General features: G+C 47.7%; 1 protein-coding gene across 2 annotated transcripts in view; it reads left to right on the top strand.

Moving 5' to 3' along the window:
* Positions 1–15,130, top strand: part of LOC140491437 (sodium- and chloride-dependent GABA transporter 1) — a 110,429-nt gene that overhangs the window by 77,311 nt on the left and 17,988 nt on the right. For both annotated transcript variants that reach the window (XM_072589604.1, XM_072589605.1), the window contains exons 8-10: positions 435–547; positions 3,549–3,689; positions 11,814–11,913. In XM_072589604.1, coding sequence (XP_072445705.1) covers positions 435–547; positions 3,549–3,689; positions 11,814–11,913 — 354 coding nt within the window. The remainder of the gene's footprint in view (positions 1–434; positions 548–3,548; positions 3,690–11,813; positions 11,914–15,130) is intronic.

Raw genomic sequence — 15,130 nt, 5'->3', positions numbered from 1 at the left:
CAGACCCTTCAAAGATGTTGGGTTTGAATTGAATTGGTTGTCATTATGTAATGAGTTGATCTTGAGAGAAGCAACAGGAGAAATTCAATACAGTTGGCCTTTATGTACCTGAACAAGAGACAGGAAACTCAACTGACTCCTGTCATTGATTCAGAAACCTTTGTATTTACCCAAATTGTGGGTGAAGAGGGGAATGGACCTACCTGAAAAATCTCTCCCCTGTCAAGTGACTTGGCAGCTGGTCCACCTATGATAAATAGCTATTCAAAAGGTATTGAGAAGAAATCAGAGACTTCAATAAAAAATGAAGAAAGAGCAAAATAAAAATACAATTATTACATATTTTTGAGGCAAACCATTTATTTCTTTATACTGGTGACATGTAATATTATCACTGCAGCAGGTAACTCTTAAAATTGTTCTTACCCTTGCAGGCCCAGGGTTGGTGTTTGTGGTTTACCCAGAAGCCTTTGTTACGATGCCAGTTTCTCCCCTGTGGGCGGTTCTCTTTTTTGTTATGTTACTGTTTTTGGGGCTTGATAGTGAGGTAAGAGTCATTGTAAACTTTTGGTAATGTTATATTTCAGTGATGGTTGTGGAGGGATGCTGTGTAGCAGGGAATTGAAAGTTTATATCTGTTTTATTATGCTTTTTACCCAAAGATGCAATGACTGCTTGAAAAAGAAATCTGCACTGTGAACAATTCCAAATCAGTCAAAAGTTCTGAAGAAAATACTTGTAACACTGGCATATAGATGACATCCAAAATCCCCAGCGTCATACAATTTCATGTAATTTTTAAAATGCATCCTTACTTTAAGTATATCTAAGTACAGAGTCGATTTACTGTAAGAACAGCTGTAATTGAGCTAAAAATGAGATTGTGTGGCTCACTTTTGATTGATGGATTGTGTTTTAAATGAGACAGCTCAGCTGGCACAAGCAGTTCACTGAATCAGCTCAAGAGCTGAGACAAATTTATTGAACCGATCATAGAGGAACAAGTCATCTAACATGATGTAATTGAATGTTTACAACAGCATATATTTTAACCAACCCCTCAAGTAACCAAAATAAAATTACAGTATAATCACATACCAGTGATTCTAAGTCTGTCAAATCTTGCGGCTTGTGCTCACCAGGTGTTTGACAAGCAATCACTCAGACTTGAAGGTTCATGCTAGCAGATAGTAACCATCCCTCATGAGTTCAACGAGAATCCCAATACCAGAAGAAAATGTCAAAGTATTGCCAACCTCAGCCATACTCTCTTGTGCCACAACTGATGGATGCTATTTTTTAATTGAACGGTTAACTCTAATAACACCTGAACCTCTGAATCAGAAGGGTAGAGATTCAGGATCCTTTGTAGAGCACAATCTAAGGTGCCACTTCAGTGCATTAATGGAGGCACTACCACATGGATCAGATGTTAAACGAGTCCCTCACCGTTCCCACAGGTGTCTGCAAAAACAAAATTCCACTGCAACAATTGAAGAAGAGTTGGGAAGCTTGTCTAATGTCTAATGTTTATGACTGTATCAAAATCAATTATTTAGTAGTTTATTTCATTGTTTACTATGAGACCTTGCTGCACACAAATAATCTGCTCTATTATATCGATTAAATTTTAAAAGTACTTCCTCAAAAGTAAAGCAAATTCTAAAGATTCTAAAGTTGTGAAAGATGTGTGGGGTGGCATGGTGGCTCAGTGGTTAGCACTGCTGCCCCCTCACAGCACCAGGGCTTGGTTCCTGCCTTGGGTGACTGCCTATGTGGAGTTTGCATGTTCTCCTGCGTCTGTGTGAGTTTCATCCCACAATCCAAAGATGTGCAGACCATATGAGTTGCCCATAGTATCGGTTGCATTAGTCCGGAGTAAATGTAGGGGAATGGGTCTGGGTGGGTTACTCTTCGGAGGGTTGGTGTGGACCTGTTGGGCTGAAGGGCCTGTTTCCAAACTGTAGGGAATCTAATAAGTTCTTTTGGTTTAATTCTAGGAATCAATTTAAATTTTTAAAAATGATTGATCAACACCTCGTGATGTTTCAGGAATATTAATCCATATCTTTTGAGATTTTCAAATTGTCTCCTCATTAGATTCCTGCTCCCCCCAATCTCAAAGGAACTTCCAATGTACATTTTCTTCTTTAAGAAAATTCGAACTGGCTTTGATTCAATTCTTTTATAGTTTTGAAGTGAGTCTTCTGAGTGAACTGGACTTTAAATAACAAGCTATTCAAAATTTTAAAAATCCTCTCAGAGTACCAAACCAATCTTGGTCTGTTGGTCTTAAATTTATTAAATGTTCTCTTAATGTTAGAGAATAATTATTTGTGTGTTATCATATCCTCAGCTACATTCTTCAGTTCACATGTTGAATGCCCTGTGACACTCTCTATATCTGTGATACCAGGGAGACTAAGAATCTTTGTAATATTACATGAGGGTGGATTTTAATAGGCTGCTAAGTTTTCTGTGTAATCATTAAGTGTTAATGTAATAAATACTAAAAGTGCACAATTTCTGTCACATCCACCACTCAGTTTACTCAGTTTTATTTTGAAGCTGTTTTCATTCCAAATCCAAAGTCTTTCCAGTGACCTTGCACTATCTGACTCACATGCTACTTGTTTCTGGATGAGGGTGGTGCTGGAAAAGCACAGCAGTTCAGGCAGCATCTGAAGAGCAGGAAAATCGATATTTCGGGCAAAAGTCCTTCATCAGTTCCCGATGAAGGGCTTTTGTCCGAAACGTCGATTTTGCTGCTCCTCGGGTGCTGCCTGAACTGCTGTGCTTTTCCAGGACCACTTTAATCCAGAATCTGGTTTCCAGCATCTTCCGTCCTTGTTTTTACCCTCAGATGCTACTTGTGTCAGCCACCAATTTTTAAATCCTCCAAAATTTTAGTAAAAACACAACCAGAATGCATTTTTTCTGTGTTTGCACTTAGTTATATGACTCTTGACTATCCTTGTGTTGCTAATTTAGTCCTATATATAAATTCACAAAATTGCAGTTCTACATCATAAACTTCTGTCAATTAAGGTGGATTATTTTACCTCAAGTTGTTTATATGTTGTGGCCTGTGATAGAAAAACACCACCTTTAAAAAAAACAGCACAGCAGGAAAGAAAATTACCTGAACTCTGTTTCGATAGCAGTAAACTGAAGTAGCAAACCTAAACTACACAGAGTAGTGACAGTATGTTTTAATAATATACAAATACTGGAACTACACCCCATAGCTAGCTCATCGTGTAAAACAACAAGGGATAGATTGTCTTTGTTAACAGGCCCTTTATAAGAAATTGCAGGAATATTGTGTGTGTTTACAACTTAAACAGTGATTCTGCATCTTTCAGTTCTTGGGTATTAGGCTCTTTATTTATCCAATAATTTGACTGAGCAAATTGTATTTAACTAAGTGAGTGACATGTTCAGAATTTTATTTAAGGAACATGTACACATTCCCTAAGAAGATTTATTTAAACTAAATATATGAAATTTCCTCAAATTTGATATTGTATTTCTCTCTTGTTTTACAGTTTGCAATGGTTGAAGTGATGGTGACAAGTCTATTGGATGCCTACCAAGATTGGCTACTGAAATATTTGAAAAGGAAAGAGTTTGTGGTTTTGGGTGTCTGTGTTGTAGCCTTTTTGTTAGGAATTCCAAATGTCACACAGGTATATCTCTCAGCAAACATCAATCAAGTACAAAAGTTTAAAATTACATAACGCCTGAATATCAGCTGAGGATAGTTTATTAAAATTGAACTACCATAATAATTCACACATTTTTGTTCATATTGTTTCAGCATTTTCCAGTTTGGATCTTTATTTTTAACGTAAGTTGGGTAATTAAACAGAACAGTACAGCACAGGAACAGTCCCTTCAGCCCACACCATGTCTGTGCTGACTATGCTGCCATTCTAAACTAGTCCGAAATGATTGTGCATGGTCCACATCCCTCTATTCCATGCTTGTTCATGTGTCTGTCTAAATGCCTCTGAAACACTGCTATTGTCTCTTCTTCTACCAACTCCCCTGGTAATGTATTCCAGGCACCTACCACCTTCTGTGTTAAAAAAATCTTTCTTCACACATCTCCTTAAACTTCTCCTCTCTCACCTTAATCCTGTGCCTCTATTTCCATCTGGGAAAAAGAAAGCAACTTTCCACCCACCATGCCTCTCATAATTTATATACTTCTATCAGGTCAGCCCTCAGCCTCCAATGCTCTAGTGAAAGCAATCCAAGTTTGTCCAAACTCTCCTTATAGCTAATACACTTGAATCCAGATAACATCCTATTAAACCTTTTTATCACCCTCTCCAAAGCCTCCACATCCTTCCTATAGTGCAGTGACGAGAACTTCACACAATGCTCAAAATGTGGCTTAACTAAAGTTTTATATAGCTGCAACATGACTTACCAACTTTTATACTCAGTATGTGTTGCTAGAAAAGCGTAGCAGATCAGGCAGCATCCAAGGAGCAGGAGAATCGACGTTTCGGGCATAAGCCCTTCTTCAGGAATGAGGAAAGTGTGCCAAGCGGGCTAAGATATAAGGTAGGGAAGAGGGACTTGGGGGAGGGGCGTTGGAAATGCGATAGGTGGAAGGAGGTCAAGGTGAGGGTGATAGGCCGGAGTGGGGTGGGGGCGGAGAGGTCAGGAAGAAGATTGCAGGTTAGGAAGGCGGTGCTGAGTTCGAGGGATTTGACTGAGACAAGGTGGGGGAGGGGAAATGAGGAAACTGGAGAAATCTGAGTTCATCCCTTGTGGTTGGAGGTTCCTAGGCGGAAGATGAGGCGTTCTTCCTCCAACTGTCGTGTTGCCATGGTCTGGTGATGGAGGAGTCCAAGGACCTGCATGTCCTTGGTGGAGTGGGAGGGGGAGTTGAAGTGTTGAGCTACGGGGTGGTTGGGTTGGTTGGTCCGGGTGTCCCAGAGGTGTTCTCTGAAACGTTCCGCAAGTAGGCGGCCTGTCTCCCCAATATAGAGGAGGCCACATCGGGTGTAGCGGATGCAATAGATGATGTGTGTGGAGGTGCAGGTGAATTTGTGGCGGATATAGATGTATCCCTTGGCACCTCCACACACATCATCTATTGCATCCACTGCACCCGATGTGGCCTCCTCTATATTGGGGAGACAGGCCGCCTACTTGCGGAACGTTTCAGAGAACACCTCTGAGACACCCGGACCAACCAACCCAACCACCCCGTAGCTCAACACTTCAACTCCCCCTCCCACTCCACCAAGGACATGCAGGTCCTTGGACTCCTCCATCGCCAGACCTTACCAACACAACGGTTGGAGGAAGAGCGCCTAATCTTCCGCCTAGGAACCCTCCAACCACAAGGGATGAACTCAGATTTCTCCAGTTTCCTCATTTCCCCTCCCCCCCACCTTGTCTCAGTCAAATCCCTCGAACTCTGCACCTTCCTAACCTTCCTAACCTGCAATCTTCTTCCTGACCTCTCCGCCCCCACCCCACTCCGGCCTATCACCCTCACCTTGACCTCCTTCCACCTATCGCATTTTCAACGCCCCTCCCCTAAGTCCCTCCTCCCTACCTTTTATCTTAGCCTGCTGGACACACTTTCCTCATTCCTGAAGAAGGGCTTATGCCTGAAACGTCGATTCTCCTGCTCCTTGGATGCTGCCTGACCTGCTTCACTTTTCCAGCAACACATTTTCAGCTCTGATCTCCAGCATCTGCAGTCCTCACTTTCTCCTCGAAGATATATACTCAGTATCCCAACTGATGAAGGCAAGCATGCCATATGCTTTCTTTACCACCTTATCCACTTGTGGTGTCACTTCCAGGGAGCTATGGACCTGCACCTCAAGGTCCCTCGGTATATCAATGCTCATAAGAGTCCTGCCATTTATTGTATACCTTCCTCTTGCAGTTTATCTCCCAAAATGCATCACTGCATACTTGACCACTCCACAAATACCCTTTGTCTTCTATGACCAAGCCAATTTTGTATCACTGTGAATTCCATGTGACTTAAACCTCTGGACCAGCCTACCATGTGGGACAATGTCAAATGCTTTATTAGTGTCCATGTAGACAACATCCACTGGCCTACCCTCATCAATCATCTTTGTCACTTCAAAAAAATCAACCAAGTTTGAGAGACAAGACCTCCTTCTCACAAAGTCACACTGACTATCTCTAATAAATGCATTATTTTCCAAATGCCGGTAAATCTTGTCCCTCAGAATATTCCCAATAGTTTCCCTGTCACTGATGTAAGGCTCACCAGCCCATAAAGTGCTAATTATCCCTGTTACCTTTCTTAAACAAAGGAACAACAATAACAATTCTCCAGTCTTCTGGGAACTCCCCTGTAGCTAAAGAAGAAACAGATCTCTGTCAAGGCCCCAGCAATCTCCTCCCTTCTCTCCCTCAGTGTCCTTGGTTAGATTCATCAGGCCTGGGTGCTTGTCTACCTTAAAGTTTTTCAAGGCACCCAACACCTCCTCCACCTTACTATTGACCAGCCTTCAAATATCAACATACTCCTCCCTAATTTACCATCATCCACTTCCTTCTTCCTAGTCGGAATAGATGTGAAACATTCATTAAGTACCTCACCAGCTCCATACATAAATTCCCTCCTTTGTCCTTGAGTGGACCTACTGTTTCCTTCTGACCCTCTCATTCCTAATATTTGTATACAATGCCCCCTTACTCCTACTTGCCATGAATATTCCATGGCCCCTTTTCGCCCTCCTAATGTATTGTGGAAGTTCTTTTTTGCTCCCTTCGTATTCCTCAAGGGCTTTGTCTGAGTTTAGTTTCCTAAGCCATGCATGTACTTCCTTTTTACTTTTTTTTGACAAGCTTTCAATATTTCATGTCATTCCAAAGTTCTCAAATCTTGCCATCCTTACCTTTCATCTTCATAGGAACATGCTGCACCTAAAGCTCTGATCAACGTCCTTTAAAAGATTCCTACCCTCAAACACCCACCACCAACCTATATTTCTCCAGTCCCTGCCTAATACTGTTGTAATTAGCCTTTCCCCAATTTAGCATTTTCACCCAAGGACCAGTCTTAGCCTTAACCACAACTCTAGATAAAACTTACCAAATTATGATTATTGCTCCCAAAACTCTCCCCCACTGGAACTTTGATCACCTAGCCAGGCTCTTTCCCAAATACAAGGTGGCGTACAGACCTTTTGCTGAGTGTGAATATCTACATATTCCTTCATTTCCTGTTGGCTTTGGGGAGGCCAATAGTATTACACTATAAGCGATTGCACCTTCCTTCTTGCTGAGCTCTACCCATATGGCCTCACCAGATGATCCCTTCAAGATGTCTTAGTGTAGCTGTGACCTTCTCCTTAATCAGTATCACAACTCTGCCACCCATTTTACATCCCTCTCTATCACGCCTGAAACATCGAAGTCCCAGAATGTTGAGCTGCCAGTCCCGCCCTTCTCTCAACTAAGTTTCTGTAATTGCTATAACATTACTGTTCCATTTACTAATCCAGGCTCTGAGCTCATCTGCCTTTTATGTTATACACTTCGGATCGCCAGACCCACTGTGTTCATTAACCTGGCCCTGCCTGTTCTTCCTTTTAGATTTGATTCCACCCACTAACCTACTGCTCTGGTTCCCATTCCTCGACCACATGAGGCTAAACTCTCCCCAGTGACACTAGGAAACCTCCCTGCCAGGATGTTGGTGCCCCTTCAGTTTAGGTGAAACCTGTTCTTCCTGTACCTACTCTGGAAGCGATTCCAAAACTCCAGACAGCTGAAGCCCTCCCTTCTACAGCAGCTCTTTCATCATGCATTCATCTGTATGGTCTTCCTATTCCTTGTCTCACTGGCACATGGCACAGTGAGTAATCCCAAAATTACAACCTGAGAGATCCTTCTTTCCAACTTCCTACTTAACTCACTGAACTGCCTTTGTTGGACATCCTCTCTTTCTGCCTATGTTGTTGGTACCAATATGGACTACAACCTCTGGCTGCTCACCCTGTCCCTTCAGAATATCTTGTGCCCACTCAAAGACATCTTTGACCTTGGCACCAAGAAGGCAGTACACCATCCCGGAGTCTCGCTTGTGGCCACAGAAACACCTATCTGTGCCCCTGACTATATTGTCCCCTGTCATTACTGCCTGCCAACCTTTCGACCTTCCCTGATGTACAACAATGCCAGTTGTGATGCCATCAATCTAGCTGCTGCTTTCCCCTGAGCAGGCATTCCTCACCCCCAACATGGTCCAAAATGGTTTGAGAGGGGAATGGCTCCAGGGGACTCCTGCACTGCCTGTACATGTTTACTCATCCTCCTGGTGGTGTGACCAGCTCACTAAACGTGCAATCCATGACATTCTCAGTCTCATCGGTCCATCCACAACTCTAGAAACCCCACATGGCAATTCAGGAGGTGTACCTGAACACACCTCCTGCTCACATGGTCACCACGGAGACTGGACTGTCCCTGATATCTCACACATTTGTAGGATAGGTAGTCAATGGAGCTGTGATCACCTGCCATTTTGAACTTTATCGATAAAGTCAACCTTATCAGTGACAGACAATAATCCCAGCGACTGATCACACAACTTTACCCACTCGTCACTGAATCAGATTTCTCACTCTGACTCTATTCCTACTCAACAACAAACCCACACTCTATCTCAAGACCTGATTCCCCAAGTGCCCAATCCTACTCCATTTTCAGTGTTGTAATACCACGACTGGAGTTCCACCCTGGATTCAGCTCCCATTCACCCCCACATTCACTCTGCTCCCCCTCCCCCCCCGCCCTCACCCCCACATTCACTCTGCTCCCCCTCCCCTCACCCCCACATTCACTCTGCTCCCCCTCCCGCTCCCCCTCCCGACCTCACCCCCACATTCACTCTGCTCCCCCTCCTCTCACCCCCAAATTCACTCTGCTCCCCCTCCCCCTCCCACCCTCACCCCCCACATTCACTCTGCTCCCCTTCCCCCTCCCACCCTCACCCCCCACATTCACTCTGCTCCCCTTCCCCCTCCCACCCTCACCCCCCACATTCACTCTGCTCCCCTTCCCCCTCCCACCCTCACCCCCACATTCACTCTGCTCCCCCTCCTCTCACCCCCAAATTCACTCTGCTCCCCCTCCCCCTCCCACCCTCACCCCCCACATTCACTCTGCTCCCCTTCCCCCTCCCACCCTCACCCCCCAAATTCACTCTGCTCCCCTCCCCCTCCCACCCTCACCCCCCACATTCACTCTGCTCCCCTTCCCCCTCCCACCCTCACCCCCCACATTCACTCTGCTCCCCCTCCCCTCACCCCCCACATTCACTCTGCTCCCCTTCCCCCTCCCACCCTCACCCCCCACATTCACTCTGCTCCCCCTCCCCTCACCCCCCACATTCACTCTGCTCCCCCTCACCTTCCCGCCCTCACCCCCCACATTCACTCTGCTCCCCCTCCCCCTCCCGCCCTCACCCCCCATATTCACTCTGCTCCCCCTTCCCCTCCCGCCCTCACCCCCCACATTCACTCTGCTCCCCCTCCCCCTCCCGCCCTCACCCCCCATATTCACTCTGCTCCCCCTTCCCCTCCCGCCCTCACCCCCCACATTCACTCTGCTCCCCCTCCCCTCACCCCCCACATTCACTCTGCTCCCCCTTCCCCTCCCGCCCTCACCCCCCACATTCACTCTGCTCCCCCTCCCCCTCCCACCCTCACCACCCACATTCACTCTGCTCCCCCTCTCCCCCCTCCCGCCCTCACCCCCCACATTCACTCTGCTCCCCTTCCCCCTCCCACCCTCACCCCCCACATTCACTCTGCTCCCCCTCCCCTCACCACCCACATTCACTCTGCTCCCCTCCCCCTCCCGCCCTCACCCCCCACATTCACTCTGCTCCCCCTCTCCCCCCTCCCGCCCTCACCCCCCACATTCACTCTGCTCCCCTTCCCCCTCCCACCCTCTCCCCCCACATTCACTCTGCTCCCCCTCCCCTCACCCCCCACATTCACTCTGCTCCCCTTCCCCCTCCCACCCTCTCCCCCCACATTCACTCTGCTCCCCCTCCCCTCACCCCCCACATTCACTCTGCTCCCCTCCCCCTCCCTTCGTCACACCCACGTTCACTCTGCTCCCCTCCCCCACCTCCATCACCCCCACATTCACTTTGCTCCCCTCCCCCTCCCTCCGTCACCCCCACATTCACTCTGCTCCCCCTCCCCCTCCCCCTCCCACCCTCACCCCCCACATTCACTCTGCTCCCCCTCCCCCTCCCCCTCCCACCCTCACCCCCCACATTCACTCTGCTCCCCCTCCCCCTCCCCCTCCCTCCCTCACCCCCACATTCACTCTGCTCCCCCTCCCCCCCCTCCCTCACCCCCACATTCACTCTGCTCCCCCTCCCCCTCCCTCCATCACCCCCACATTCACTCTGCTCCCCCTCCCCCCCCCCTCACCCCCACATTCACTCTGCTCCCCCTCCCCCCCCATCACCCCCACATTCACTCTGCTCCCCCTCCCCCTCCCTCCATCACCCCCACATTCACTCTGCTCCCCCTCCCCCTCCCCCTCCCACCCTCACCCCCCACATTCACTCTGCTCCCCCTCCCCCTCCCTCCATCACCCCCACATTCACTCTGCTCCCCTCCCCCTCCCTCCTTCACCCCCACATTCACTGCTCCCCTCCCCTCCCTCCCTCACCCCACATTCACTCTGCTCCCCTCCTCCGCCCTCCCTCACCTCCACGTTCACTCTGCTCCCCTCCCCCTCCCTCCCTCACCTCCACGTTCACTCTGCTCCCCTCCCCCTCCCTCCCTCACCCCCACATTAACTCTGCTCCCCTCCCCCTCCCTCCTTCACCCCCACATTCACTCTGCTCCCCTCCCCTCCCTCCATCACCACCCACATTCACTCTGCTCCCCCTCCCCCTCCCTCCATCACCCCCACATTCACTCTGCTCCCCTCCCCCTCCCTCCCTCACCCCCACATTCACTCTGCTCCCCTCCCCCCCCTCCTTCACCCCCACATTCACTCTGCTCCCCTCCCCTCCCTCCCTCACCCCACATTCACTCTGCTCCCCTCCCCCTCCCTCCCTCACCCCCACATTCACTCTGCTCCCCTCCCCCCCCTCCTTCACCCCCACATTCACTCTGCTCCCCTCCCCTCCCTCCCTCACCCCACATTCACTCTGCTCCCCTCCTCCGCCCTCCCTCACCCCCACATTCACTCTGCTCCCCTCCCCCTCCCTCCTTCACCCCCACATTCACTCTGCTCCCCTCCTCCGCCCTCCCTCACCCCCACATTCACTCTGTTCCCCCTCCCCCTCCCTCCATCATCCCCACATTCACTCTGCTCCGACTCCTTCTCCCCGAGTGACACTCCTCCCGCCCTCACTATGTTCACACCCATTGTCACTCTTCTCCCCCTCCTCTGTTCATGCCTCGAGTCACTTTTCTCCCCCTCCCTCCTTCACCCCCAGGCTCCCTCCATTCCCCTTTTCCTCTGGTGCTGCTGCTCCACATCCAGGCTGGATCTCACAGTTTCATCATCTTCGTAGCTTCATCCACAGTTGTGATGAAAAAAGTTTGCAACTTACACAGCGGATTAAACTTTAAAATTAAAATAAACTATCACCGATGCTGGAAATCTGAAATAAAAGCAGGAAGAGTTGTGAATACTCAGCAGGTCTGACTCTATCTGTGTAGAGAGAGAAAAACAGGATTAGCATTTCAAGTCTGAAGACATCTTTAGAACTAGTCAGTGCCTTTTCCTTTAACATCAGTCTGAAACTAATACCATTACAGGGTGGAATATACGTTTTCCAGCTGCTGGACCACTATACTGCTCAAGTATCCATTGTTTTCCTGGCTTTTTTTGAGGTCGTTGCTGTTTGCTGTTTTTTTGGTATGTCTACTGCGTTTCTATAATTCAATACAAATTCTTTTTTTTAACAATGATCAGTTGTATCCCATAATGGAGGTATGACTTAAGCTTTGAATACATTAAGTTTTGAATGTGACTTTTTCCAAATTAAGAGAATTCTGGCTACATTTATTAAAAACAAAATCAGTGAATAACACTGAGCTTCTTGCAATCATGGGGCATGTCAGATCCACTAAACTGATGCATACAAATGAAAATTAGCTGGAATGCCGAGTAGTCACTTAGACTAATCAAAACCTGATATGGAAGGACACGTTTTGAACAAGGTTTCTCACAGCAACCATGCTACAGAAAGACAGCAGATGCATTAGTCACCTGAAAATACCACGCTTCTCCCTTCATCATGCCAAAAGTAACATCAATGCAGTAATTTGATCATGTCCAGGTACTCTGAGTTATACAGGCACCTCCTGCACCTGTGCACAGTGACCTGAAGGAAGGGTACACAAGTCAGTAAGGCCTGGATTCAAGTCCTACCTGCTCCAGTGGGGTGTCGTAACTTACCTGTACAGGTTGGCCAGAAACACCTGCACCAGTCAGCTCTCAGTCCTGATCAGGATCAAATTTGCACAAGTGGCCACCGACAAAGAACAGATCAACCTCAGTTGTAATACAGTCCATGGACAATAGACCTCTTACGTTCACTGTTGAGAAATGCAGTCCGTTTTAGGAAAATATGCAGCCTTAGGGCTGACCCACACTCACTTTCTGTACACCTGCGTATACCTTAGGGCTGACCCACACTCACTTTCTGTACACCTGTATATACCTTAGGGCTGACCCACACTCACTTTCTGTACACCTGTGTATACCTTAGGGCTGACCCACACACACTTTCTGTACACCTGCGTATACCTTAGGGCTGACCCACACTCACTTTCTGTACACCTGTATATACCTTAGGGCTGACCCACACTCACTTTCTGTACACCTGCATATACCTTAGGGCTGACCCACACTCACTTTCTGTACACCTGTATATACCTTAGGGCTGACCCACACTCACTTTCTGTACACCTGTATATACCTTAGGGCTGACCCACACTCACTTTCTGTACACCTGTGTCTACCTTAGGGCTGACCCACACTCACTTTCTGTACACCTGTATATACCTTAGGGCTGACCCACACTCACTTTCTGTACACCTGTGTATACCTTAGGGCTGACCCACACTCACTTTCTGTACACCTGTATAAACCTTAGGGCTGACCCACACTCACTTTCTGCACACCTGTATATACCTTAGGGCTGACCCACACTCACTTTCTGTACACCTGTATATACCTTAGGGCTGACCCACACTCACTTTCTGTACACCTGTATATACCTTAGGGCTGACCCACACTCACTTTCTGTACACCCATGTCTACCTTAGGGCTGACCCACACTCACTTTCTGTACACCTGTATATACCTTAGGGCTGACCCACACTCACTTTCTGTACACCCATGTCTACCTTAGGGCTGACCCACACTCACTTTCTATACACCTGTATATACCTTAGGGCTGACCCACACTCACTTTCTGTACACCTGTGTATACCTTAGGGCTGACCCACACTCACGTTCTGTACACCTGTGTCTACCTTAGGGCTGACCCACACTCACTTTCTGTACACCTGTGTATACCTTAGGGCTGACCCACACTCACTTTCTGTACACCTGTGTCTACCTTAGGGCTGACCCACACTCACTTTCTGTACTCCTGTATATACCTTAGGGCTGACCCACACTCACTTTCTGTACACCTGTATATACCTTAGGGCTGACCCACACTCACTTTCTGTACACCCGTATATACCTTAGTGCTGACCCACACTCACTTTCTGTACACCTGTGTATACCTTAGGGCTGACCCACACTCACTTTCTGTACACCTGCGTATACCTTAGGGCTGACCCACACTCACTTTCTGTACACCTGTATATACCTTAGGGCTGACCCACACTCACTTTCTGTACACCTGTGTATACCTTAGGGCTGACCCACACTCACTTTCTGTACACCTGTGTATACCTTAGGGCTGACCCACACTCACTTTTTGTACACCTGTATACACCTTAGGGCTGACCCACACTCACTTTCTGTACACCTGTGTATACCTTAGGGCTGACCCACACTCACTTTCTGTACACCTGTGTCTACCTTAGGGCTGACCCACACTCACTTTCTGTACACCTGTATATACCTTAGGGCTGACCCACACTCACGTTCTGTACACCTGTATATACCTTAGGGCTGACCCACACTCACTTTCTGTACACCTGTATATACCTTAGGGCTGACCCACACTCACTTTCTGTACACCTGTGTATACCTTAGGGCTGACCCACACTCACTTTCTGTACACCTGTATATACCTTAGGACTGACCCACACTCACTTTCTGTACACCTGTGTCTACCTTAGGGCTGACCCACACTCACGTTCTGTACACCTGTATATACCTTAGGGCTGACCCACACTCACTTTATGTACACCTGTATATACCTTAGGGCTGACCCACACTCACTTTCTGTACACCTGTGTATACCTTAGGGCTGACCCACACTCACTTTCTGTACACCTGTATATACCTTAGGGCTGACCCACACTCACTTTCTGTACACCTGTATATACCTTAGGGCTGACCCACACTCACTTTCTGTACACCTGTATATACCTTAGGGCTGACCCACACTCACTTTCTGTACACCTGTATATACCTTAGGGCTGACCCACACTCACTTTCTGTACACCTGTATATACCTTAGGGCTGACCCACACTCACTTTCTGTACACCTGTGTCTACCTTAGGGCTGACCCACACTCACGTTCTGTACACATGTATATACCTTAGGGCTGACCCACACTCACTTTCTGTACACCTGTGTATACCTTAGGGCTGACCCACACTCACTTTCTGTACACCTGCATATACCTTAGGGCTGACCCACACTCACTTTCTGTACACCTGTATATACCTTAGGGCTGACCCACACTCACTTTCTGTACACCTGCGTATACCTTAGGGCTGACCCACACTCACTTTCTGTACACCTGTATATACCTTAGGGCTGGCCCACACTCACTTTCTGTACACCTGCGTATACCTTAGGGCTGACCCACACTCACTTTCTGTACACCTGTGTATACCTTAGGGCTGACCCACACTCACTTTCTGTACACCTGTGTATACC

Source organism: Chiloscyllium punctatum, chromosome 19 (assembly GCF_047496795.1).
Source record: "Chiloscyllium punctatum isolate Juve2018m chromosome 19, sChiPun1.3, whole genome shotgun sequence".
Lineage (NCBI taxonomy): Eukaryota > Metazoa > Chordata > Chondrichthyes > Orectolobiformes > Hemiscylliidae > Chiloscyllium > Chiloscyllium punctatum.
Note: the sequence above shows the minus strand (reverse complement) of the source record. Positions and strands in the feature narration are given on the sequence as shown.